The 25734-nt window shown below is 45.2% G+C and overlaps 1 protein-coding gene across 1 annotated transcript in view; it reads right to left on the bottom strand.

Moving 5' to 3' along the window:
• Positions 1-25734, bottom strand: part of ADAM12 (ADAM metallopeptidase domain 12) — a 334496-nt gene that overhangs the window by 72155 nt on the left and 236607 nt on the right. Inside the window, exons 7-11 of the mRNA XM_014832041.3 lie at positions 20213-20278; positions 19066-19137; positions 11962-12131; positions 8989-9073; positions 5256-5404 (exon numbers count right to left, since the gene is read on the bottom strand). Coding sequence (XP_014687527.3) covers positions 5256-5404; positions 8989-9073; positions 11962-12131; positions 19066-19137; positions 20213-20278 — 542 coding nt within the window. The remainder of the gene's footprint in view (positions 1-5255; positions 5405-8988; positions 9074-11961; positions 12132-19065; positions 19138-20212; positions 20279-25734) is intronic.

Below are 25734 nucleotides of genomic sequence, written 5' to 3'. Positions count from 1 at the left end.
TCCCCTCTCAGAGCCCTGAGCTTCTGGTCTGTAATCATCACTTGCCTGTCATCCCTACCACAATATAAGCTCCTAGAAGGCCAGCTTCCTGCCTTTGTGTCTATGCCCCCACCCTGCTCTTTGGGATCTGGCATACAGGTGCGCAGTGAATGTTGGTTGAGTCAATGAGTGGTTTTTCTAGGCTTGGTCGCCTAACGCGGTTTCCTGCAGTGGGCTTGTCCTGAGTCAGAGGCAGGGCTGATGTCTTCTCGGTTTTCACTAGAGAAGGTTGAACTTGGGTGGAGGGCATCCAGATGTGTTGCACATCCAGACAGCTGTGTAGCAAGTAGGTATGCAGTGAATGTTTCCTGAGTTGAATTAAATGGAATTGAATGAGCCAATTAGACAAAGTTCTGAGGAAGTAGAACGGCAATGCCTCCTCCCTAAACATGGTTATTTGATCTAGTTGTAGATGTTATTCCTAACCTCCAACCTCAGCTTAATGTAAATTATTTACACCCTGGAGAGCAAGGGGTCACCCTCATTCACGTATTCCCTTGGCCTACCTTATCCTGGGCGCTCAGTCCGCTGCTCTCCCCTCTCTCTTGGCAGCCGGGAGCACATTCTTGGCTTAGGAGCCATTTACCAGTCTGGACTAAACAAAACCAAACAGCCCCCAACCCCTAATCTCAGCATCTGCATGGGAACCCTGGCAGTGATACCCTTCAGACACAGACACAGACACACACACAGACACAGACACACAGACACACACACACACACACAGTAAAAGTGCTTTTCTGTGGCTCTTTGAAATAGAGTCCTTAAAGGATGCTTATGGCAGGACAAGCAAATGGAAATCCTAAACAGAAAAGAATCTTTCCTGTCCAGTTTGCTAGACTGGAGCCGTGAGTGTGGGAGGCTGTGGAGCGACACATCACCTGGAATGCTAATGCAGGAGCCTTCTTAACGGATTCCTGAGGCCTGTTAATTACACTAGGATAAAACTAGAGTTTACATATTATTGCCTTTGAAATTTACAGGAAGCCTCATGTATTTTTTTTTTTTTTTTTACAGACAATAAGCCCCCTAATTTGGCAAGTTACAATAGTTCTGATGCTATGTGATCTTCTTAAAAGTGAAGAAATCTTAAAAGAGAAATCAGATCATATTACCATCCTGCCTAAAACTTTCCTCCAGTGACTTCTCACTGTGCTGGGGAGGAAGTCATGCACACCTTGGCAGCCTGGGCTCGGCTCGCTCAGAGTCCTTCTTTCTCTCCAGCAGCACCAGCGCCACTGTCCCCCAGCCCTCACCCCATTCTGATCCAGCCCTACAAGCCACTGGCCTCCTGTCAGCAACGTTTCCCCTTCAGAGCCCTTGTGCACGGTGTCCCCTCCGCCCTAGGTCACGTCCTTCCACTATCGCTGCAGGCTCTCTCTCCCTCTCTTCCTTTTGGTCTTCGCTTAAATGTCACCCCCACACAGAGGTCTTCTCCAAACCCCAGTTAAAGTTGGGTCCCGCAGTCCATGTGTCTCCTTTTCATCCTCTCCATCTGCTCCCTTCACAGCACTCCTTCTAATTGGCAGCTTTTTATTTACTGTTTTCCAGTTGTGTCTTCCCCACTAGAATGCAAATTCCATGATGGCAAGAAACGAGTCTGTCATGTGCACGGCTGTAAGCCCGACGTCTACCCAGGGGCGCGGCAAGTTGCAGGAGCCGCGTTCCCTCACGAGATGGCTCTATGACTCCAACTCTCATTTTAACAGAAAACTTGCTGCAATAAATAAGGGAAGCCGTGAGAGTAATTTTTGAATGTTAATACTGCTTTTTCTCTCACTCCAGGAAGTGACATTTACTATTATGCTAAGTATTCTTTTCCAAAAGTGTTCAAATTATTCACATTTTTCTTACTCCCATAAATGTGGCATACTTAGTCCTCAACCCCTTAAGACCAAATGCTCCAAGAAGCTCCTTAATGGATGGACTCAAGTGAGTTGAAACTCCCACGTGAATCCCCAGATACTGCTTTTGCCAAAGAGTAATTTCCAAGACAGGCCCTAATGTTAACCATCCAAAGACATAAAACACGCACTCTCACACACTCAAAGACGTGCGGTAATTAACGAGACGAGCTGCAAGGAAACCACCTCCCACCATTCCTGTAACACGCAGCTGAAGTCGTGACACCCATATTTAAAAGGAAGCCACTCACTCCTAGCATTTTCAGGCCTTCGGGTCCAATTTGTCAGTGATGGCAGTGGTGAATGTTTTCAGAGTTAGGATTCTGGAGTGTTTTGATGAAGAATAAACAAGATATATATATTAAGGGATACACTTTCCCCCTTTAACCTATCTGTAACACTTGGTTCTTTTTGATTCTGGGAGACTGTGATATCGTGAAAGCAGTGACTGATTCATCCCTTTGAGAGCCACCTTTGGGGCTAAGACGTAAATCACATTTTAACATTCACCGCTCACGCCTGAATCAGCAGTGGGGGGAAGTCAGGAGGAAGGTTGGTGTTTGGACGAGGGCCAGTTTAAAATGAGCCCCTTACACAGAAACCGTGGGCGTGTTGCTGAGTGACCGTCATATGGCACTGGAAGTGTTTTCCAGCAACTATGAGCAAGAATTCTGAAAAAGGCCTTTAACTTCTCAATAGTTTCAACGTCCCTGTGAGCTAAATAATAATAATAATACCACCGTATATTTGCGGAGTGATTTACAATTTACAAAGACACATGATCTCACTTAATCCACTCTCCCACCCTCGTGGGGACCCTATGAGGTAAGATAATGACCACGTTGAGATAATCGTGGAGATTAAAAGCAGCCTGGAAATTCTGCAATGGGTGATGGATGACTGAGGGTTGACTGGGCCGATTGACCTCCCCCTTGCTGTGGGCTTTTGTGATTAATTCACCCACTTGCTTAGGAAGTTTCTTTCCATCTGAGAAAATTAAAAACACCACTCTCTGGACAGGAATGTGGGATCATAAATGAGAACCAAATAGAAAAGACTTACACAAAAGCACAAGCTCAGCAAAAGAGAAAACAGAAATGGCTAATAAGGTATAAATCAAGGGAAGGCTATTAGCAAACCCCTGTTAAGAAAAAAAAAGCCTTTTAAATGATTTGCTGAGCTCTTAACAATACCATTTCTACCTATGATTTTCAAATATCTACAGGGTAATTTGGCTGGTATCCTTAAACACTGTCATGAAGAATTTCCAATTTGAAGGGCTTTACTCAAGGAAGAAAGGAGGGAAGGAAGGAAGGAAGGATCAAGGTTGACCCATTTTACTGATGAGAAACATAAGGGCCAGAGGGGTTACTAATTTGCCTATATTACCAAAAATAATTGGTGTCAGACTGAGGCTACCAAGCCTCATCAGTCCCAGGCTGGTGTTCCCAATCTAGATTTTCCTCTCTTTCACTTGTTTCTTTTATCAAGAATCCTAAAACATTAACAATATAATCTTCTTCATCACTGAGAACCAATTCTGGAGGCATATAGGCTGATATGTTAGTAGCTGTTTGATACTCAGGGAAATTAAGCACAGAGTGAATTTCCCGTGGCCACTTTGAGTTCATCAAGAATGAGAAAGCACAGAGGCCACTTGGTTGCACACCAACTTCCCACCAACCTCATTCTCTGAGAGTCGCAGCATCCTGGCCAGTGATGCTGGGCTCTATCTGGGCTGGCGGGATATTGAAAACAGAGGGATACTCACAGTCCCCTGGACAACCTCACACCCTAAGAAGGAATGCTTTGCCCCAAATGCCCAACCAGCAGTCATCTGCCTCTGCCTGGACACTTTAAAAGATAAGGAGCACACTACTTCTCAGAGTAACCTGCCTCCCTTTTGGGACCCCCACTTGTGAGTATCTAGAGATTTGTAATATTTCACTTCTTGTTGGTGTTGGCCTAAGATATTTTCACACGGGGCTCAGGTCCTCGGCTTCTGTCATCACAGACTCAGAGAGGAAGTTCCTCTGTTAGGTCTTCGTAAGTCCCCTGAATTGTGCTTAAGACAGAACCATGAGCAAAAATGATGCCCCCGAAGGCTCTGTGCTGATGGTGGTGACGGACAGAAAAAGCAGGAACTTGCTGTAATAAGATGCCTCACCCATAGCTCACATGAAGGACAATGCCTATGATGTGAGCTGTGCAGTTCTATCGGTCTTTGTTTTAGGGGCAACGGGATGCCCTTCGAGCCATTTGACAGGAGCCCCACAAAGCTACATCTTGCAGAAGCATAACCACATTCTGTAACAATGCATCCCTCTTCTGGAGTTTTTAACCCTTTCTAGCAGACGTCCTCCCTCACACGCTGACTGCCCCGTGGCCAGCAGGTCTTCACCAAGGCCAGTCTTTGGGCTGCTGGTCTGCCTCACTTCTTGCTCCCAGTGTTTCCTTTCAGCAAACCCAGGGAGCAGGCTCAGCCTGGGCAATGCCCTGAAGACAAGTGTTGGGAAGGCCAAGAAATCTAAAAACAGATTATGGTATTGTAGCAAGTGCGTGGTTTCCTTCACTAGTGAAAATCCTCTTATGTTAGCACCACATTCTAGTTTGGGACGGGCCCTTCGAGGTATAAGAACACATCAGAATCTGTAATCACTCCAAGTCGCATCTATTTCCACCTCACTTGAATGCTCCAATAATGAAACTGTCTTCCTTTTTTTTCTGGGTGAACCAAGTCCAGAGTTTCAGAAAGGCATTAAATAAGGAGGAACAGCATAATTTACTGAAACAGAAAAGTCACTTCATGTAAACCTCTAAGACCCGATAAGGTGATGTGGTATCAGGTGGGAAAACACTACTAATCCCCAAGGTACTAACACACTTCAGATGTGCCCTAGGCCAACCCAGGGGCAAGAAGCACCTCCTACCCATCACCCTCTGGCAGACTCGGGACCCTCCTTGCCCAGTGGGTTCACCAGGCTCTCAGATGGCTGGGGCGCTGGAGCTGTAGGCTCAGATAAAAGATGCATGCTAGGCTTGTAGGATAATTTGCAATTTCTAAACAAAGACAGCATCCATCCCCACCACTTCTCAGGGAAGAGGTCAATCCTCAAGCCATGTGGCTCTGTAATCTGGTTGCCTATGACTCAGAGTAGCACAGTTCACTCTTGCTACTTGGGAAGGAATTTCTTTCTGGAAGCTTCCATGGGTGCTCTAGCCAGAAAACTAGGGAGCTTTTTGCCCAGTTGTTTACAGTATGCATGTCAAGCTGTGCCTGACATGATTGCAGCTGGGAGAATCAGTACTTGCCCAGTTGAAGGGTTCATGATGCAGCCTCCTTTATCGGCAGCCATCTTGCAGCTACAGCCTCTCTCCAGGGTGTCATGGTTCATCCCGAAATTGTGGCCCAGCTCATGTGCCAGGGTCACGGCCGCACCAAGGGGGCTGTCTGAATGGTCCTCAAAGAAAACACAAAAGCACACATGTATAGTTCACATCTCCTTGGCCTATTTGCCAGTCCCCTCTCCTCCCGGACATTTACCTTTCATTAACATTTGACTGAATCCATTCCCCTTTAAGAAACCAACATAGAGCCCCATTATTCAGTTCAAACTTAAAGATTTGACATTTTGTTAAACCAGTTTGGGGTCCCTTCTGCTGAGGAATGCATACCTCATGCATACGTATAGGATTCTTGTGTCTTTACATGAAATAATCAAGGCAATCATCTCCATCCTACTTCCTACAATCTCTTGGAAAATACCGTTGTATCAAATGAAGCAAAAAGTTGTCCTACATCCTGGGAAGAATCATCTCATTCCCTCATGGGTAACAAAATTACCATTTTATCCTGGATCGGATGATGCTGATACAAAGTTGGTAAGGAGAAGCTTACTTGTGGCATTCTAAATAAGACCTGAGCAATTGTTACTGAACATGCCCCCTCCCGTCTACCTAGCAGAGAAGGATATTTGGAAAATTCACAATAATTCCCAAGACAAGCTAACCACATTGAGTACTCTGTTTGAAGAGTCATCGAACTAAGACTGTAATCCAGTTGTGCCTCACTTTTGTTGGCCCTTTGCGTTGTCAGGTAGACTTTGGACATGGATGGGGGTGTCCTGATTCTCTGATTTTTGCTGCGGGGGTTCACTTGATCTTTTTCTTGGTTTGGGACGTGGTTACTCCATTCAGCAAGCCCTGCTTGGCCACCCTAAATTAGTGGAGCGCATGGATGGCTTGGTTAAATGATATTAGAAATTAACTGAAAAAATACTGTGACTTAACTTTAACAAACTAAAATTAGTTAATTAATTAGTGAATGTGATTTGCAGAGATCGTGACCATGAGTGGTATTTCTAAAGAGGCCTCCACACCACAGAGTAATGAAGGTAACTTATCTGAATCCAGGAAAGAGATAAGAAGTTTTCCAAGAGGCTTCCAGGAAACAGCGATACTGTGTTTTAGAGAAAGCATTATTCCCGATACAAATAACTTGTGGGGCCTCTTGATAACGGTGTGTTCATATCAGACTTTGTTGGTCTGTTGGTGGTTACAGCTGTAGCTGCCTCTCGCACTGGCCCTCAGTTTAAGAAAAGAATGGCATGTCAAGGAACCAGGTTTTTCCTAGAATAGATGAAATTCCTAATAAATTACTTCGTTTAGATTTTACAGTTTCCTGTTGTAGGAAGCTTCACAAATATGTTTCAGGAAATCAATGCTCAAGAAGAACACACGTTGGCAAAGAGAATGTAGTCAGCCTAAGAACGTGGAGGGCTGAATTTAGCGTGCTTTGGCACAAAATTCAAGGAATTCATCCTTAAAAAATTACCCTACATCTGATTCTTTTCTATCACTGAATATCTTGGTTTTGCTTTTAATTGTCAAATTGTTTTTACATTCTTTCACGCAGAGGTGATTATAAACAGAATGTCTCTTAAGAGACCCTGATAAACAGTTTATGCTTGTAATAAGAAAAATCTCTACATCTTTGTTCACGGCATTATCCCCAAACCAAGACTGTTTTAGCCTAGTTAGGTACAAAGGCATGGCTTTAAGTTACTAAATTAATGATGTGCCCTATCTTGAACAAATAGAAAAACAGTAGCAAAACTCATTTTTTCAATCTGATCAGGAATTCTGCTTCCTTACTACATGATTTCCTTCCTCTCAGATTTGTGAGTCCTTGAATGAGGCACAGTCACATGGAACACCCATGAATTTAACTTTAAAGACACAATAGAGTTAGTCTAGAAGTTTCAGATCAGGTCACGATGTTGGTGTTGTTTATCTCATGAATTTTATAGAAATTAAGGAGCTGTGACCTTTCATCCTGCTTGATGCTTCTCTTATATGTGGATTCAACAAGAAATGTCTCTAAGGATCATTCTAACTGCTGCCAAGTCGGTCAAACATAGTTCCTGTTGATTCACTTTGGCCTTGACTTGATTCTTACTGCAGTACACGTTTGCTTTAGTCATTTCCCGCATTCATTTTAAGGCATTTTTTAAAAAATCAGGCTTTCCTGTATGCTTTTAAAGAAGGAATCTTGATAAGATGCTTGTATGGAAACAGAATAAGAGATATGAATCAAAGAAAGCCACTTAATATGATCAGATTGGTTATAAGGTTTAAACACCCGCAGTAACAGAAGCTCCCACGCACATGAGGAATTCAGTTTTAGCTCTAAAAAATATTTACGCCAATTTGAAGTGGCAAAGTCAGTAGCAATTGACCATAGAACCATGAAACAGAAATTATTCCTTCTTAAAACTTCACAGGCTGCTCTGCAAAAATACAGTTGGGATCTGACTTGAAATTAACCTGGCACCAACAAAAACCAAAGTTTCCAATGACTTCCATGGTGGAGATCACATACAGGGCTCCCAGGTTCAAAGAAAACCAGACAGCAGCCTGTTCAAGGCAGATATCCAATGAGTGGATGCCATTCCTCCAAACAGCCTCCCCAGCCTATCAATTTAGTCCATGTTTACATAGATTACCAACACTGCCCAGAGAAGAAGGAAACATTTGCCGTGCATATTCACTAAGATTAGGTTGGGCAGTATGTGGAATGAAAATAATAGTCAGCAGAACATTACTCCTTCCACCCTTTAATACAACAGAATATTCACAATGTTCTGTTTGAAAAACGTGGAGGAATTCACGGTTTCTTGGAAGGGTAAAGTTCTGTTTGTTTAATGAACATGGCGGCATGATCTCCGAGGATTCTCGCTGTCCGAGGGCTGATGCAAAGGGGACGCTGCATTTTCACAGCAGGGACAGCCAGCACAGAATTCAAACCTTTCCTTGAATTACGTGAGGGAGTGGAGCAGGAGTCCCCTGTGGGGCAGCCTATCAAAGCTGCCTCCCTCTTCAGTTCATAAGAAGCAAGTCCAAAATAGTCTTCCCATTTTACTTCCTTTCACAAACATATATAGCCCATATACGACAAAATTATCCTTGTAAAGCAAGAAACCCAGGTCTCTGCCGGAATCCCAAGAACAAGGTTATTCTAAAGACAAATTGGACACTGGCTGGGAGGTACGTAAAGCATTTGCAGTGGTAAATACTTAAAAACCTCAGACTTTTGGCTATGGGGCCTGGAGGCAGAACCATCAAAAAACCATTCTACCGGTGATGTTTGTTGAGACCACAGTCTCGTCCAAGCTGAGTGATGAGGGCAACCCCAGCGCCCTGGCTCATCCCAATGCCGGGAGGAATTCCTGGATTGGAATGCTTTGACCAAAATCCCAGTTGAAACTTTTTCTCCATAAAAGGGGTAGTCTGGCCTCCAGGGAGCTATTTTTACACACTCACCTTTGTTGTGTGCAATTTGATGTGTTTTATAAACAGTCCCTAAAATATTGTGGGATATATAAGCCATCAACAGAGTTAGAAGAAGGGCAGAATTAAATCGAGAAAGCAGCAAAGGAAAGGACTTAATGTCACCAAGTCTGATAAAAGTGGTGATTTCCTGAGAGATCCTCAAGGGCAGAGGGCCCTGGACACCGCTGGCGGCTCCCTGGGGCTCGTGGCTTACCATGACGATTCCTCCGGACTGCTCGGCCGTGCACATGCTCATGATCGGGGCCATGCCGATGGTGGTCCCTTGGAAATAAACCCCACTAGGAAATAAAAGAAAAGACTTTCTTGAACTAATATAGAATGAAGACATTTGTTAATATTTGAAATTCTGTTGGACATTCCTGCATTCTGACAGGAACTGCGAAAGCATATGCAAAAACGAATATAGCAGCATGAGGCTCTGTTTACAGGTGATTTTATCTTTAGTTCCTTTAAAATTTATTTTCCAGTTGCATCACGGTCCCATAATCCTTTCGGATTTTTGTTTTCAAGACCAGTCATGACTTTTAGAAGTTGTATCCTGCCTATCTCCTAATGGACTGAGGCGGAGCTGCTCCTTTTAAACAATGTCTGCTGAGGGAAGAGCCGAAAAGAGTCGCAGGGAATTACCGTTAACTCAGTGAAATGCATTAGGTGGCTTACTAGATTTTCTGTTGTAGCTGAATTTGGCTTTCCTGTGTAACACTACAATGAAGTCAGAAACTCAAACTGTTTCAAAATGTCCTGCTAATGTAGCTTGCAAAAGTGAAATTGGCAGAAAAATGATTGCTTCTCTGGAGCCAGAGTAGAATAAGTAAGGCCCCACAAAGCCTCGGCACCCTGGGAGGAAGTTTCTGGAAGGGGACCTCATGGCCCAGCTGCAGGCTTTCTCTTTGTATGGAATCTTGACCAATGAGTCTAATGACATCAAGACCTGTTTAATGCAAGTGCTGTTAATTCTAACCGCATGAGTTAAAAATTAAACATTGTTTGTATTTGTTTGATTTCCTTTAAGGGAAACAAATGACTTACCCGTGTTATCTTGGCCTTGTACATACACAGATTTTGCACACATTGTTTGAAAAGTTAGATATCCTGACAGTGGTCAACTAGACAAAAGGGGGTAAATAAATATAAAACCTCATCTATGTATGTATGTATGTATGTATGTGTCCGTCCATCCATCCATCCATCCATCCACTCATCCTATTACACTCATACGTACAGTAGTAGGGATTGTCGCTTTTCTATTTACATCTATATAGACCACTTAACAGATATAATTATACATGTATATAAATAATAAGGGTACATAAGAGGCTAATTTACTTCCAGATGTTCAAGTTGGACAGTCTCCATTTGGGAAAAAAATCAAAAAACACTCTCACTCTACTTTTCGTAGTTCAGAGTTAATCAACGCATAAAATATGAGGCAACCACAAATATCCAAGGCAGGGGGAAAAAACCTCGTGAAAATGGCCAAAGTAAATTATCAAGGAATGCCAACAGCCTCAGTTCAGATGTAGGCATTTTCTAAAGCGAGGATAGAGTAGGACTGTTTTTAACTTTCCATAATGTTCAATAAACTGGATCCTATTCACCAAAGTGTCTCCCACTCCAAAGCTTTGGATTCAGTGATATGAGCTACATGAGAACAAAAGAACAACGGCATAAACTGTTTAAAGACTTTAATAAAAAGTTTGTCACTTCAGGAAAAATCTACTCCATATCAACTTAGACTCTGATAAGAATGTATTCTCTTTTAAATATAAAAGTGTCTGTCACATCTTTTGTTGTTCTTGTTAGTGCCGTTGAGTCAACTCCGACTCCTAGAGCCCTTGTGCCCAAGAGAGTGGAACCCTGCCCGGTCTTTTTGCGCCATCCTCTCACCTTCCGGCGCTTTATCAGTCCGTGCCCCGCTGCTGTTCACAGGGTTTTCATATCCAATTTTTTCAGAAGTGGGTAGCCAGGTCCTTCCCTCTCATCTTAGTCTGGAACCTGTCCACCATGTGTGACCCTGCTGGTATCTGAAATCCCGGTGGCATAGTTTTTGGCATCACAGCAACATGCAACTGCCACAGCGTGACAACTGACAGATGGGTGGTGTGGTTCCCTGAATGGGAAATGAACCTGGGCTGTGTCAGTGAGAGTGTCAAATCTTAACCCCTAGACCACCAGGGCTGGCTCTATAATATCTTATCAATATATTACATTACATTATGGCTGTGTTTTCCCTCATTTTATTTAATTTTTTTTGCTGAGGAAGACTCCCCCTGAGCTAACGTCCATTGCCAATCCTCTTCTTTTTTGGCTTGAGGAAGACCAGCCATGAGCTAACATCTATGTCAATCTTCCTCTGTTTTGTACGTGGGATGCCTCCACAGCATGGGTAGCGAGCAGGGTAGGTCTGCACCTGGGATCCGAACCCATGCACCTGGGCTACTGAAGTGGAGCACACGGAGCTTTAACCACTTGGCCATGGGGCCGTTTTATTATTTTTACAACACTGATTGCTCTCTGAAATTTCCTTGTTTATTGCTGTCTTCCCCCATAGACTGGAGACTCCCAAGAGCAGGGTTTACAGTGTTGGTTACCATTATGTTCAAGCCCCTAAAACATATTTGGTTCCTAATTGGTGCTCAATATATATTAACTGAAAGACAAACACAAGGTTAATATGCTATTCTCTGATCTGGAAAATCAAAGAGTAACAGTAAAACTGAAGGAGGAATGACGACTATCTTTCTCCAGGCAGCTGAGAATAATCACCCTAATGTACTGTCTTTAGATCATGCATAAACATTTTTCACTAATAATGAAAGAAAATGAACTTTTAAAAAAACAGCCTACTCAGGACAACTTTATATCAAGACTAAGACTAGAAAAAGTTGCACAGAGAAAGATGGCCAGGTGACAGAAGAAGGAAATAAGATATCAGCTAGAGAGGTAGGTTTCCAGGGGATCCAAAGGGAGACTTTCTCCACAGACCCCACATTCTGGCTGGGATGGCCTCTGCCCCACTGATGTGGGCTGAGAAGCCCCTTGCACAAGTCAGTGTGCTCTGCAGATGGGGGTGCGGCTTCAGGGACTGTGCAGGTGAAGCTAAGAGGAGAGCGGCTGTGCTGAGGTCATTCTCTCCTAAGCAAAGGGGAGACAGTGGATGTCCTACCTGATAAGCTGTGCGTTGTCATGGGATTTGCGAGGTAGAAGCTTCATCTTTCTCCAGTCCAGAAATTCATGGAGGCTTGTGAATGGGTCCTGACTTATAGAGCATTTGTCGATGTCATTCCACACCTCCACGCCGACCAACACTATTCGAATGTTCAGGGGTCTGTAAAACTGAGGAAGACACGCATTCTTTGGTGATCACATTAAAGAGAACTTAACATGCAGAGCAGAGCAGACTGACATGATATGAAAAAATATCTCCGTGCTCCCTTGCTCCTGTGGCATTAGAATTTAAGAGATATTTGCAGTGTGTGATGCAAAGGGATGTGTTAACTGTGTTCTCAAATGTCGCTGACCAATGAGATAGTTATTAGCCCTTTTGATGTCTGTTCTCTTTTGTATGGAAGCATATATTTCAAATGATTCATTGGTGATTTAAAATGTGCATATAGATGTGTATTATAGCTAACGTAGTTATATTATAGCCAAGGGCTGCCAGTTAATATCTACTGCAAGAAAAACAATGAGTGAATTAGGATCTTTCAGACATTCTGCCAAGGACAATAATTTGTTCATTTTAAGCAAAATGTTCTATCTATTAGTTACTGAAAATAAATCTGTATTAGTTTTTCAGCAAAGACTCAGACTTGGCTGACACTGTCATATTCTGTCACCTATAATCAACCCAGGAGGTTTTAATTAAATGAGCAAATCAATAGCTTTCAGAACGATAAAAGCACAAACAGAGCCCTTCTTCAGGAACTTGAATGACCATTCTCTTCACAGTCAGGAGTTGGCTCACCATCGCTGTCATGGGAAAGATCTGGGAAAGAAACTTCTTTTACAGGCTTGTGAAATAAAGGTTCAGGTACATCACCCAAAGCAAGTCTTCTCATTGCCTTTCTGGTCCCCATCTTTATGTATTCCTGACTTCAGCCTACAGCCCTTTCTCCACAGGCGGATGGTTCTGGGTCAGAGGCACGGAGAGCAGCTCTGGCAATGGCTGAGGGGTAGTTTTGTCCCAGACGAGCTGATTGGGGCAGGATGACTGGTCAGCGCAGAGGTAAGAACTACCCTTTGCCCCCAGCTACCGTGCTGCCCCATGTGCATCACGTAGACAGGCAGGTGGCTGTGCGCTCAGGGCCCGGGGGGCGAGGACATGGGATCACCTGTCTGGCTGTAAAATCTTTCAACGCCTGTGACGTGTGAGGCAGTACACAATGAGAAAGTCGTCATCTTCTGATACTCCAGGTAGCCAGGGAGAAGGACGTGGCTGGTGATAGCAGCCAAAGTCCAGCTCCACATATGAGCAGGTCCTATTCTTAGTTGCTAGAAGCATCTGGACCAATAAGTAACAAAAAATCACAGAAGCTCTGCATTTGATCGTTGAGTCCCATTCCAATGTGGTGAGCTCAAGAGCAATAAACTCCCCGCGGCTGAGATCTGACCTCGGGGGCTGACCCACGCAAGGCAGGCTCATCTTTTCCCTTGCCGATCTCCCCACAGGCATCTGGTGAGCATTAGGTTAGCAGAACACCACTGGAGCACGAACTACATCCCAGAATATAAACTGGATGCAGCAGTCCAACTTCGTTTCAAGCAGATAACAATTACGGGCATTACATTAATAAGTTAATGAGACAATTATACAACCCAAATGCTGCCCAACAGCTTGTTTTTAATCAAGAATCGCTTGGCCTGTGGTATCCACTTGCAAGCTCTCAGCTGAGGCTTCCCAGGCAAAATTGAGTTGCTGGACTCCTCTGGAACTCTGACTGCACACGTCTGGCTGCTGTCCTTGGACGGAGAGACTGCACTTTCAGCTGTGTTATACACAAAGGTAACAGTGATCGGAAGCAGGAATGGAGGAGGTCCAGTGCTGATGTCCACACCAGCTTGCTAAGTGACATCCTCAGGGTCAGGTGCCTTGTGTGGGCTGCAAGGTTGTCATCTGTGAAGGCGACACTATGTTTGCCTCTGACGACAGCTTTATGGAAGTAGTAACTAATGTCTGGAAAGAACCAATTGTCATTGTTTCTCAGAGCTAGCTCAGTGCTTACTAATCAAGGAGCTTTGAATTATAACAGTGGGTTACAATTTCCATCTATTAGCCCTCTCAAATCACATCCTTAGAGCAGATTTCATTCATTAAAGTATATAACATACACTCCCTCCCCTCCAAAAGCAGTGCTACTGACCGACTCTCAGACATGCTAGACTCCCTTCAAGTCATCACATAATCCCTCTACTGCCTGCTCCGAATGTCCTCCCCAGGGCTCTTCCCGGTGGCTTCCTTTTGGTTCTTCCTAATAATAACCACAGCTAATACTTAATGAGCATTGACTCCGTCCCGGGCACAGCGTGAAGTGCTTTCCAGGCTGTAGCTCTCTTGGTCCTCATGACAACTCTATGAGTTAAGAACCATTATTATTCCCATTTTACAGTCAAGGACATTGAGGTATGGAGGGATCAGGTAACCACTCAAGGCATGAGTGACATGGCTCGGGGTGGAATGCAGGCAGGCTGGCCCTGGCACCCAGGTTTTAAACCACTAAGTAACACAGCCGCCCTGTGTGAGTGCTCAGACACCCTTTCAAGATGACCCACGGCGACCCCAGACCCAGAGAGAAGGTCAGGTGGAGCCTGGCAGCTTCCTGCTTGGCCTATGAATTCCAGAAGGTATGTGGACACAGCCCGAGACCAGCTGAATCAATTCACCCATTAACATAGCAACAACAAATATTTGCTTGGCTCTTGCTGTCTGCTAGGCTTGGCACTGGCACAAGAACAAGGATTAGGATGCCCTTGCCCTTGTCTCTCAACTGCTCAGAGGTCAGCAGGAGGCTCAAGGCACGGGACTCTTAACCACTATTACAGTTAATCCCAATAGAGAGAACTGCCAGGAAAAGGGTGCAAACAGGAAGTTCAGCGGTTGCTGTGCTAAAGAGGTCAAGAAAGGCTTTCTGGAAGAAGCGGACCTGAAAAAAAAATTGGGTAGAATTAAAGGGCAGTCCCCTGGGGTCCAACATGGGAACTTGCAACCTTCAGCAACTGGGAGAGGAGACAACTCACACAAGAGGGAAACTGCCTGAAGAAACGAAATGCATGGAAGATGCATTCAGAAGTAGGTCACAGAGGTTCAGCCTTAAAAAATCTGCAGCTGTTTTTTTTTTTTTTTTTGAGGAAGATGAGCCCTGAACTAACATTTGCTACCAATCCTCCTCTTTTTGCTAAGGAGGACTGGCCCTGAGCTAACATCTGTGCCCATCTTCGTCTATTTTATATGTGGGATGCCTGCCACAGCATGGCTTGCCACACAGTGCCATGTCCGCACCTGGGACCCGAACCGGCGAACTCTGGGCCGCTGAAGCAGAACGTGTGCACTTAACCGCTGCGCCACCGGGCTGGCCCCTGGTGCTAACTTCTTAATGACTATGAAGTGGGACAGACTGGAGGTGAAAGGTTAAAGAGGCGAAGCTTGGGCAATCACTTCCTCAGGCAGGCACATGCCCGCTCCCACCCTGCCATTTAATCAGGGCCTAGGGAAGGGTCTTTTAGTTCCTATGTAAAGGGTTTGTTTACAGGCATGAGCATCAGATGTTTTTCACCTACAGGGGGAATTTCCTGAACTTTTCAGAGTGTCACCTTTGTCACTATATCACTTCTCAATCTGTCAGTGTGGGATGTCCTTCTCCCTCTTCCCTTCCAGCCAATGCAGCCAGCCAAGCAGTTATTCATTTAGAACCGCCAAGAAGAGCCAAGATTTCTGCAAATGAGGAAGTTGCCACTGGAACAATCATTGTTCTTTGGGCCGAGACACTCCTACTTATCGAGTTGCAAAATTGAAGCTTGGAGCACTTGCTAGAGCCAGGACTCATCGGTTAGTTAGCAGACTTGGATCTAGAGAGCATCTGCAGGAGCCTGGGTACCCCCATCCAGGTCTTCAGGGTCTGCTGGGGACAGACGCACATGTGTGCTTGGCAACAGTTCTCTCCCGGCCAGAAACCCATGAGCAGCCAGGCTGGCAAACTCCATCGGGTCTGTCAGGGCTTTTCTGAGGTGTAATGTTCTTTAATTTCCAGTGCAAGTTATTAACAAATCCCCAATTTGTTATTGGTTTTGGAAACTGAAGCAAGGCATCAGATAGAATAAAATGCAAAGAAACACAAATGGAGGACCAAACACATCACTTAAAAAGGAGATTTCAGCGATTACCAGTCTGTGTTTAATATCGCCCATGGTTTCCTTTTACTTCCAAGGCCTGAGAAGAACTTGTGCTCTGTGCCTCTCGGTCTGCCTCACGCCAGCCTCCCTGGCAGAGTGTGGAAGGTATCCATGCCCAAGGCCCCACCCACCAATCAAACCAGGGTCCTGCACTGAGACTTAGGAATCAGCGTTTTAAAAAGTAAACACATAGACAAATGAACAAACCTCACTAGGGGATTCTAACGCCCAGCCCCGACTGAGAACCAGGCCTAACTCCTAGTGGTTTCCGGCAGAAGGTCCAGGATCCAGCCTTCACCCTCCCTGCCAGAAGGACTTGCCATTTACAAAAATCCTCCTACGTCCACTTGACTTTGGCATAAAGTTTAATTTTCAAAAAGTGGTTACTAAAATACATCAGCAAGCATGGGCTGCCTGGGAGTCTGACTTGCCTCAAAGGGCTGGCGGATGAGGACGGTATCACCCCAGGATACTGATGGCTGTCTGTGTTTTTCTGGCTTTCAGAGAGTTCCATCCAGCCATAGCCTTGCTCTGAGTGCCAAGCCGAGATCTCTGACCGCTTGGAGCACCCCATGAAACTCCTGCTCCCGCTTCCCTAGGGGCATGAAGCCTCATCCACCTGCCACTGTGCTGCAATGAAAGCTGTGGTCATTGGGACCCCACTCTTCTCAGGCTCTGCTTCTGCTTGGTTATGGTGGGCTGGGACCCACAGCAAGTGGGTAGAGTCAAGCCCCTGTGGGGACCAGTCACAGGGACCAGGGCTCATTCCTGGTCCTGCCTTTAGTGCTACTTGAACACATGCATTACTTAACTAGCCTCTGTTAACCTCAGCTTCCTCTGCTTTAAAAGTGGGAGTAATAGGATGTATCTGGGCGCATCTGCAAAGCACTTAGAGACTGGCACGCAGTAACTGCTCAATAAACTAGTAACCACATCCCTTCCAACATCTCTAATCCTTGACCCTCTCACATCCTCACTTCCCCGGCCCTGGGGCAGGTCTTTATAATTTGTGTGGCAACAGACCCCTCCCAGCCCTATTTGTCTTTGGTGACTCCATCCTCCTCACTGACTGCAGGGGTAGCTTTGTATCATCCCATGTCTCTCCCCCGCTTAAAAACATCCACCTGGTCTCCACTGATGCAGAATAAAATTGACATGACTTTGTGGGGCATTCAGGGCCCTGGCCACCGAATCCCCTGCATCTTCATCTCCTCCTGCTCTAGCTGTGCACGCATACACATGTCTGCACGCTTACCCATCTGGGCACATGTGCACACCCGCCCTTGGTTGCACGGAATTACTTGCTGTGTCTAGTGCCGTGAAGAGCAGCCAGGTCCCCCTCTGCTGTGCTCCTGGTGAAATCATCCTTTTCAAGTCCCCTCCCTGCAAAGACTCCCTGAGCCCCAGGAAGAAGGAAGCGGTCCTCTTCTGCATGCCACAGCACTCGAGTGATAGCATCACCCCAGTTCCTATCACGTTTGGACCATGCTAAGTGGTTTGTGAGTCTGCCTCTGTGTGAAGCTGCGACCTCCTTGAGCGGAGGGACGACATCTGATGCATTCTGAATTTTTGTTTTGTGAGGAAGATTGTTGCTGAGCAAACATCTGTGTTAACCTTCCTCCATTTTGTATGTGGGATGCTGCCACAGCATGGCTTGATGAGTGGTGTGCAGATCTGTGTCCAGGATCCAAACTGGCAAACCCTGGGCCACCAAAGCACAGCGTACAAACTTAACCCTATTCTGAATTCTTGATGCACAGTGCTTGGCAGTGTCCATAATGCCTTGTAGAACGGAACTGAATTTCTGGAAGGGCTTGTGCTTTCACTTTTCTGAAAACTTTGAAAACTCACCTCAAATAGAATAAGGTTGTTTGGAAACATGGGTATGGTGAGGCATCCTCAACCTGCTATGTGTAAAATGTGACCATTGCAGAGGATCCTGGCTGTGAAAGATTCAGCAACGAGCTGGTCCCTTTTCCCTCTCGCCCATTCTTACAGGTGGGAGATGGGCTACTGCTGAGAATTACGCTTGCGTTACAACAGTGGTTGTCAGCCGTGCCGCCCATGAGAACCACTTAGCCAGTATCCAGAGATCCTGCTGTCCAGGCCCCAGCCAGAACCCAGGCAGCGATGCCTTTGAAAGCTTCCAGGCAAGTCTGAGAAGCTCTGTTTCAGGGTGAGAGCCATCGGCACCAATGGCTCGATGCTCTCCCCCGCAGGGCGTGTTGCTGAAGGGCTGGTAGCATAGACTGTTTCACCATCTCCTCGTGAACAGGTAGTATAGGGAGCGTTGGTGAGCACACACTCCCAGGATTAGACAGACTTCCAGGGTCTCTTCCAGCTCTGAAACCACCTTTGTCAAGGGCGAACTCCCCACCTCCTAGCTCTCAGTGAGGGATTTTCCAAGAGCTGATTGAGCTGAAAGTCAGTTTCTGTGTCCCAGGACTGTGGAGGCCTTATAAGGGACATATAAATGAGAACCTGTCCTCAGGGGACCTGTGGGATCCACCCAGGGAGAGCTGGGAAGAGGCCCTCTTGGGAGTTCTCATAAGGGTTGGAGACATCCTATAGGGGTTTGGATCTAAATGGGGAGTCCAAGATCCCCTCAGACTGGACCCTTGCCTGGTCAGAAGAGATCCTGGAGGGAGAAGCATCGAGGCCACCGCAGTCCGCACAGAGTGGGGTTGGCATCTCCCGCAGCTGCTCCAGGCCTGGGAATACCGTGCTCAGAGGAAGCGCAAGACCGCATTTCAGCCGAGGACCCGAGGCCGAACTGGGTCTGCAGGCTAACTAAGTCAGATGAGGTGTGCTTCATTCCCTCCCCCTCATTTCCAAACATTTACGTGATTTGAGTGATTTAATTACCTGCAAAAGAACTTACCTTGTCAACGTGATTAGCGATCTCTATTAATCGCTGCTTAACTTTTTCCAGATCTTTTCCTTGCCTCTGAAACTTAATAATTTTAAATGTCAGCATTAATAACAGCAAGAATATCAATCAAATCTCATCTTCCCAGCTCCTGGAAATGTGAAGTCTGGGGCTTTATAAACCACTCGGGACCCTCCCTGGTTTACGTGAAGCGAGTTCCCCTCCTGTCCAGTCATTTCCCCGTCTAGGGACGTTCTGAAACTCCCTGAAATTCACCCAAGCCAAGCGCTCACAAGACAGTAACTTCTGTGAGTTTTCCAGCCTCATAAATGATGGAGGCAGTGACATGTTTTGGCAAAGAGAAAACAGACAACCAGAAGGCAGTCCAAAGCCATTTTTCATATCATCAACTAGATTTTAACTTCCTCAGAAATTTCTTATTTGTTTTTAAAAATTAAATAGCAAAAGTAAAAGAAGCCCATGGCAACAAGTCAAACAACACAGAGGAGAATGGATTAAAAAGTTAATAAATTCCCCCTTCTGCCCTCTAATCTGACCTCCAGAATGGGAACTGTTTTCTGAGAAATGGTCAAGCCTGTTTCATTCATATGTGCGGAGTGAATCTACCAGAAAATGTCACCTAATTCATAACATGTAGTAGAGGCAAGGAAGGAATACAGAGAAGATCATCTAAAGAAAGCTAAATAAAAATGAATTAAAAGAAAAACCTAACACAGCCTCAAGCCACACGTCAGAAGGTAGGTTTTTTCTGCAGTGTCTCTACAGCCTTCATTCACTCACTCATTTGGTTCAGGACATGTTGGACAGTTTTAAACTAAGTTCCCCCCAAATGTTTTAGAATACAATCAAAAGCCATCTGCCATTTCTCCCAAACAATCCTCCCTCTTGGAGAGCTTAGCTACAGAGCAACTCTGTTTTTTCTGCAGTTCTTGCAATTATTTTGTAATAGCAGATACATTTTTAATATTTATACTTTATAATATCAGAAGATCACTTTTTAAATGGGTTGTTTACAATGCTTTTAAGGGCTTATAGAAAATGAGGTCAATTAAAGCACGTAATAATTTGCTAAAAATTTTCTTTGCCCTGTTTTCTTCTTTTTAACCAACTGTACCGAGAAATTTCAAACAGTTCTCACCTCCCGGTTGTCTGCTACAATAACCAGCTCGACGTACTTGGTCATCTTGAGGGTCTCTCTTTTATGCTGTCAAAAGGAAACACGGATTTAATTTCGCTTACTGTCTTTCTGGGGCTTCCAGAACACTGTCAATCTCTCTCGACCCAAACATTTTAACTAAGGCGAGCCTCTGTCCTCACCGTCCCCCCAGCTCCCACCCCTCCGTTCCATCCATAAGTTCACCTCCAACCCCAACAACCTCTGTAAAACTTTCTCAAGGTGAGGGACCAGTTTCCATTTCCATCTGGGAAACCCTTGAAAAGGAATCTGATCTTTCTGCTGAATCATTGACTGTAGGATCAGAACAAGTTAAAGCCACTATTAAACAAAACTTAAACAGAACTCAGCATCAAGGAGCAAATCCAAGGCTCTGTCTGGAATGGGAGCCAGGCAGTGGCCGCTCGTTTCGGGCCGTATCCAGTACGTTTGAAGATCACTACAGAGGATGATGGCGTTCAGGGTCTCATGGGCGTTCCCTTCACCGTTATGGTCCAGTTTTGTGATTTGAGAAAATGGAGAAGAACCTATTTTGAGCAGGAACTGCATAACATTTCTGGGAAAACAGTGAGCAGTCCATTCCAGGGAGCTTATATCTTGCAGATGATCATTTAAAAAGCTGGTCAGAAGCAATGGAAGACGGGTGGTCTGGAGAACAGGGAACAGCCAGGCTGATATTACAGAGAACAGAGCCAGGCAAGAAGGAGGTGCTAGGAGGAAAACCAGAAAGGAACAAAAGAAAGAGAACAGAAAGAAACAATGTCAAGAAAAAAAAGACTGAAATAGGCCACGGGCAAAAAGGGATTTTGTAAGAGGGAAATAGTTAAGAAGAACATGGAAATTATATATAAAGGGGTGGGGCCGGGAGAAGGGTCAGGCCCCAGAAGCATGAACTCCCTCTCACATAAAGGCAGCCTCTGAAGTGGGTTACGTTTTAATCAAGTTTCCTCAGGAAACATTTGCACTCTTTCTTGAATTACTGGGAGAATCCCAAAGGCATTTTTAGGAGAATGAGAGCAATTCATGGAGGGTGGTCTCTAAACGCAAACATTAAAAACAGAACAACAAAGCCTCCTGTTTCTGCAATCAAATGTCGGAGGAGGGAACAGGGTCGAGCGGGTCTCGGTCCTCTGACAGAGCCTGCTGGTTTATGAGTCAGCTACACACACTGCTTAACGCGTAAACCTTGCCGGCCGTAACCAGGCTTCCAGACAAAAGCAAAAATGACCAAGGCGTGCTTTGATTGCAGTCACATAATCCTGAGGGAAACATCTTTTATAAAACAAATCCCCATCAGTCCGGGATCTTCCAAACAGATTTTTACAAGAAAAATGTTTGTATCATAGCAGTGTTCCTCCTGCCGCCCAGCTGTGCAGCTGATTCATGAATTTAGGTATCCCTAAAGAAATCTGGAAACCTTATGGAGGAAGGGAAAACAAAGCACCGTGAAAGGTATCATTTCTCCTACTTTTACAACATTACAAGAGAAGAAAGTCAAGCTTTGTAACTATATGTTGTAGGCGTGCTTTATGGTGATAACTAAGTCCTTATAAAGGAAAACAGATTAGCCCCAGTGGTACCCACTGGTATACACAAAATGAGACACCTTCTGGAAGTGTGAAGATCTTGCCCCTTTTCCCGACTGAGGTGTGAAACAAGCAGAAGTCTCTTTTTTTTCCCCACAGTGCCCTGATTAACCATTAACAGATTCAGCTAATCGTACAGAAGAAAATAGAGCTCTGTAAATGAAAAAATAAATTAATCTCCCATTGAAAAATTCAGAAGGGGCCCTGGTTGTTTAGACGTTTACACCTTCCAGACTGCAAAAGGATGAAATAAACAACCAGGGGATATTACCAAGTGGCCTTGGTTCATCATTTAGAAAATACACAGTTTCAGATAATGAAAACAAACACATGATCACGATTTTCCTGTCTCTGCAGTTTTCAGAGAAGGCCCAATTTTCTCGTGAATTCAGAGAACTGCAAGCTCAGAGAGAAACCAAACCACATAGTAATAAAAAGCCATGGGGGAGTGGCCTGCTCATGGCTGCGAAAGTTCACTCTCCCATGCGCTGCACCCACAGAGGGCCTTAAATTACCTCCACATGAGTTCCACCGAGCTGGGCTGTCCAGTTTTTTTTAAAAAAAATCCTGTTTAAAATTTTTGATATGCAGAGCAACGTTTGAAACTGGTTGCTTGATTGAACTTTCATTTTTTGGGTTATAAACAAAAGCCCTTCCCCAAATGGATAGGAACATAAGCCTCTGAGAACGGTCCCGCGGGCTCTGCTGCAAGGTGGAGACTGAGGCGTTCTTGGAGCCTTGCTCAGGAGGGAACCAGATCCTGGGCCTCTTGAAGTCATCACAGACAAGTCCCCAGAGGCAGATTATCCCTCAAACACGCTGCCACTAGAACTCTGGCACCGGGAATTCAACTCAAGTTAGAAAAGCAAGTTGAGATTAGGGTCACAAGCATCCTCGTTATAACTCTTTCTTGATAGGGGCCATTCACATGTGTATCATTCATTCATCCCACATATATCTGCTGGGAGCTCTCCATATGCTCGGCACTATCTTGGGTGTTGGGGATAAAGCAATGGACAAGAAACCCAAGATATGCCTTCACGAAGCTCACACTCTAGAAGGGAGGTGGGAAAAGAGGTGACAATAAAGAGTTAACAAAAATAAAGCACAGTCTGTGAAAACTGCAATAAAGGAAAGAAACAGGGTTCTGCAATGACGGAAACAAGGGGGGAGGGGGACTAAGCTGGCTGAGACCTGAGGATGAGAAGCAGGTATGTGCAGAAAGTGTGGCAGGAATGGTGTTTCAAGTAGACGGAACAGCAACAGCAGAAGTCCTGAGTCTGGGGAGGACTTGGAGTGTCATAGCAACAGGCAGAATGGCCATAGTGTAGTGAGTCAGGAGTCAGTAGAGTGTGGATGAGATAAGGCTGAAGATGTGGGCAGGGGGCAGGGCCGTGGCAAGCAGGTTGAATGGCAGTCTAATAGTCTAAGAGCAATGGGGAGCCCTTGAATGTGATGTTTTTCAATATCACTCTGGCTGCTGGAGGAGAATGGGTTATAGGGAGGCAAGAGAGGAAGCCCAGAGTGCAGGTGAGAGCCAGACGAGTTTGGGGCAGTAAGGATGGAGACTGGCAAACAGTTTGATTCAGGTGTGACACAACCAAACAACAAAGAACCACCACCTCGGAACCAGGGCCAGTGTTTCCACAGGCGGCAAGACCGGCAAACTAAACGAGTCCAAAGTTTGGTTTATCTGCCTCTGAGTAAGGAAGGATCTCTGTTGGCTCCAGCGAGCCTCCAGGTCTTGACTCTAAGGCCACTTTATGAATATTTATAAGCTGAGCCCTGGTTTCCACCATCCTTACCCATGACTTGTATGGGGCTGAAGCACATTCCCCTTGTATCTGCGTGGGCTGCGGCCTCTGGGGCCTGGCTAATATACAGGCTGCAGGACTAACAAGCAAAAGAGACAATAAGCTGGGAGAATGGGCTGAATCTGATGAACTGAATGTTAATGGGGACAAATGTGCAGTACTGGAATTGAGTCCAAAACACCAATGGCACAAGTGAGATCTGTTATTTATTTATCCAGAGTTTTAATCAATTCAAGTCTCCATAGGAATCCACACCTGGAGATGTGGGAGCCTCAGCTCACACTGACAGACGCTCAGAGCCCAGGGCCAAGGAAGCAACAGTGGTGCTGGCTGTCATCCACCGCCAAGCTTTAAGAACCATTAAGGCAGTAAGGGAACTTCCTCTGGTCTCTTAGAGGAGCTACGGAAGTGAGGATGCTTACGTTAGAGAGAAATTAACTAGGCCTGCTATAACTAATGAGTCTTCAAACAGTTGTGGCCAGTTCCTGATATTGAACTATTATTTGGCTCTACATATAACATATATTATCATTATTACTACCACCACCACTACTAGGGCTTCTATTAAAGAAATATGACAGGTTGTCTAGAAACCCAAAAGCAATGGCACTGGTCCAGCTCAGGATGGCTGCATTTGAGGGAACACAGTAGTGTCTCCATGATGGGCTGTCCTTCTTGTACTCAGTAGGCCAAGCAAACCCTGCTTTCTAGAGAAGGCGTCAACTTTTACATTTAACTCATAATTATCCATACTAACGGAGGGGAAGAGGAGCACAGGTGATCCCCAAAGAGAGGATAATTCAAACATAATTCACCTTTGCCTTTGGGATGTATTACGTGATTTTTCCCAGCAGTGGATGTACCCTGCCGTGGCCTTCCCTACAGCTTGCTCAAGGCCAATGTTACGATGAGCTGGCGCTCTTGAATGCGTAGCTGATGGAGAGGAAAGGAGCATGTCCCAGCAGAGCTGAGCGGCAAGGACTCTTCAGGCTGGACTCACAAACCTGCAGAGGAGAGCCCTGAATGGGATGCTCTCCGTCTGCGGGCTCCCTTCCAGAAGCAACTTGGGTTCTCACTAAAATCTAATGTAGAGCCTTGTAAAAATGACAAACAATAGCTCAAGCTTATATTATAGCCGGTGCACAGCCTGAGTGCAGATTTATTCCTGCTGCTCTGGGAAGAAAAACGCTAACAGCTGCAGAAAAATCTCAGCCTGTGCACCAATCTTTGCAACAGTTAACATTTAGTAGGGGCCCAAAAATGCCGGCAGAAAGCAAACCCAGTTGCTGTGCTGCATTAACAAGATGAGTTAGCTGCGGTTACCTTGGTTTTCGAGTGTAAAATAAAGGCAGAGTAAGTGATGCGGGTAAGCGGCATAGAAGTCGAATGTGACCCTTTCATATTTACCAAAGGTGCTGCCCCAGACTAGCTTGCGTATAATTTCAATTCCCAAGTATGCCGCTTATTTGCAAGTAATTTTTTGTATCGCTTTCACCATATAGATGTGCTTTAAGTCAAGGACGTTGCCGTAAAAACAATCCACAACTATTTCTAGTGAGAAATGTTGATAACAGAGTTGAACTGAGTTGGAGGCCTTCCCTTTTCAATGAAAAGGTTCATTTACCCTTCAATATGCATTATTAACAAAACAACATTGTTATTCAGGTTTGCCCCATCTCTCTCCAAGTCAAAAGGACTGGAAATTACTGTGCCAGTCATAGTTCTAGAGAGCTGTGAGCCTAGTTAAAGAATTAAAATAGGGCTGGGAAGTACAGAGCACGCTCGTACTTCTAAATGCAATGGCAAACATATCTGAGCGTCATTTAAACTGTCAGGTTATAAATCTCCTAACATGGGTGATGCGTATTCAACAAGGTACTCAAGGCAAAGCGCCTGGAAAACAAAATGCAAATGTTCCCCTTGTTTATGACGGGAAGGGCGACAGCTCAATCCCAGCTCATCCGGGGTCTGGAATCAAAGGAAGAGAGTTTGAAGAGTAAAATAAACATGCCCCGGGACCACAGAGGCTGGTCTTTGCTATTCTAGCTCTTAGACCTGTCCCTCTAAGATGGGGGATGGGGAGAGA

The sequence above is a fragment of the Equus asinus genome, chromosome 2 (genome assembly GCF_041296235.1).
Source record: "Equus asinus isolate D_3611 breed Donkey chromosome 2, EquAss-T2T_v2, whole genome shotgun sequence".
NCBI lineage: Eukaryota > Metazoa > Chordata > Mammalia > Perissodactyla > Equidae > Equus > Equus asinus.
The sequence above is the reverse complement of the archived record's forward strand: the minus strand, read 5'-3'. Positions and strand labels throughout refer to the sequence as shown.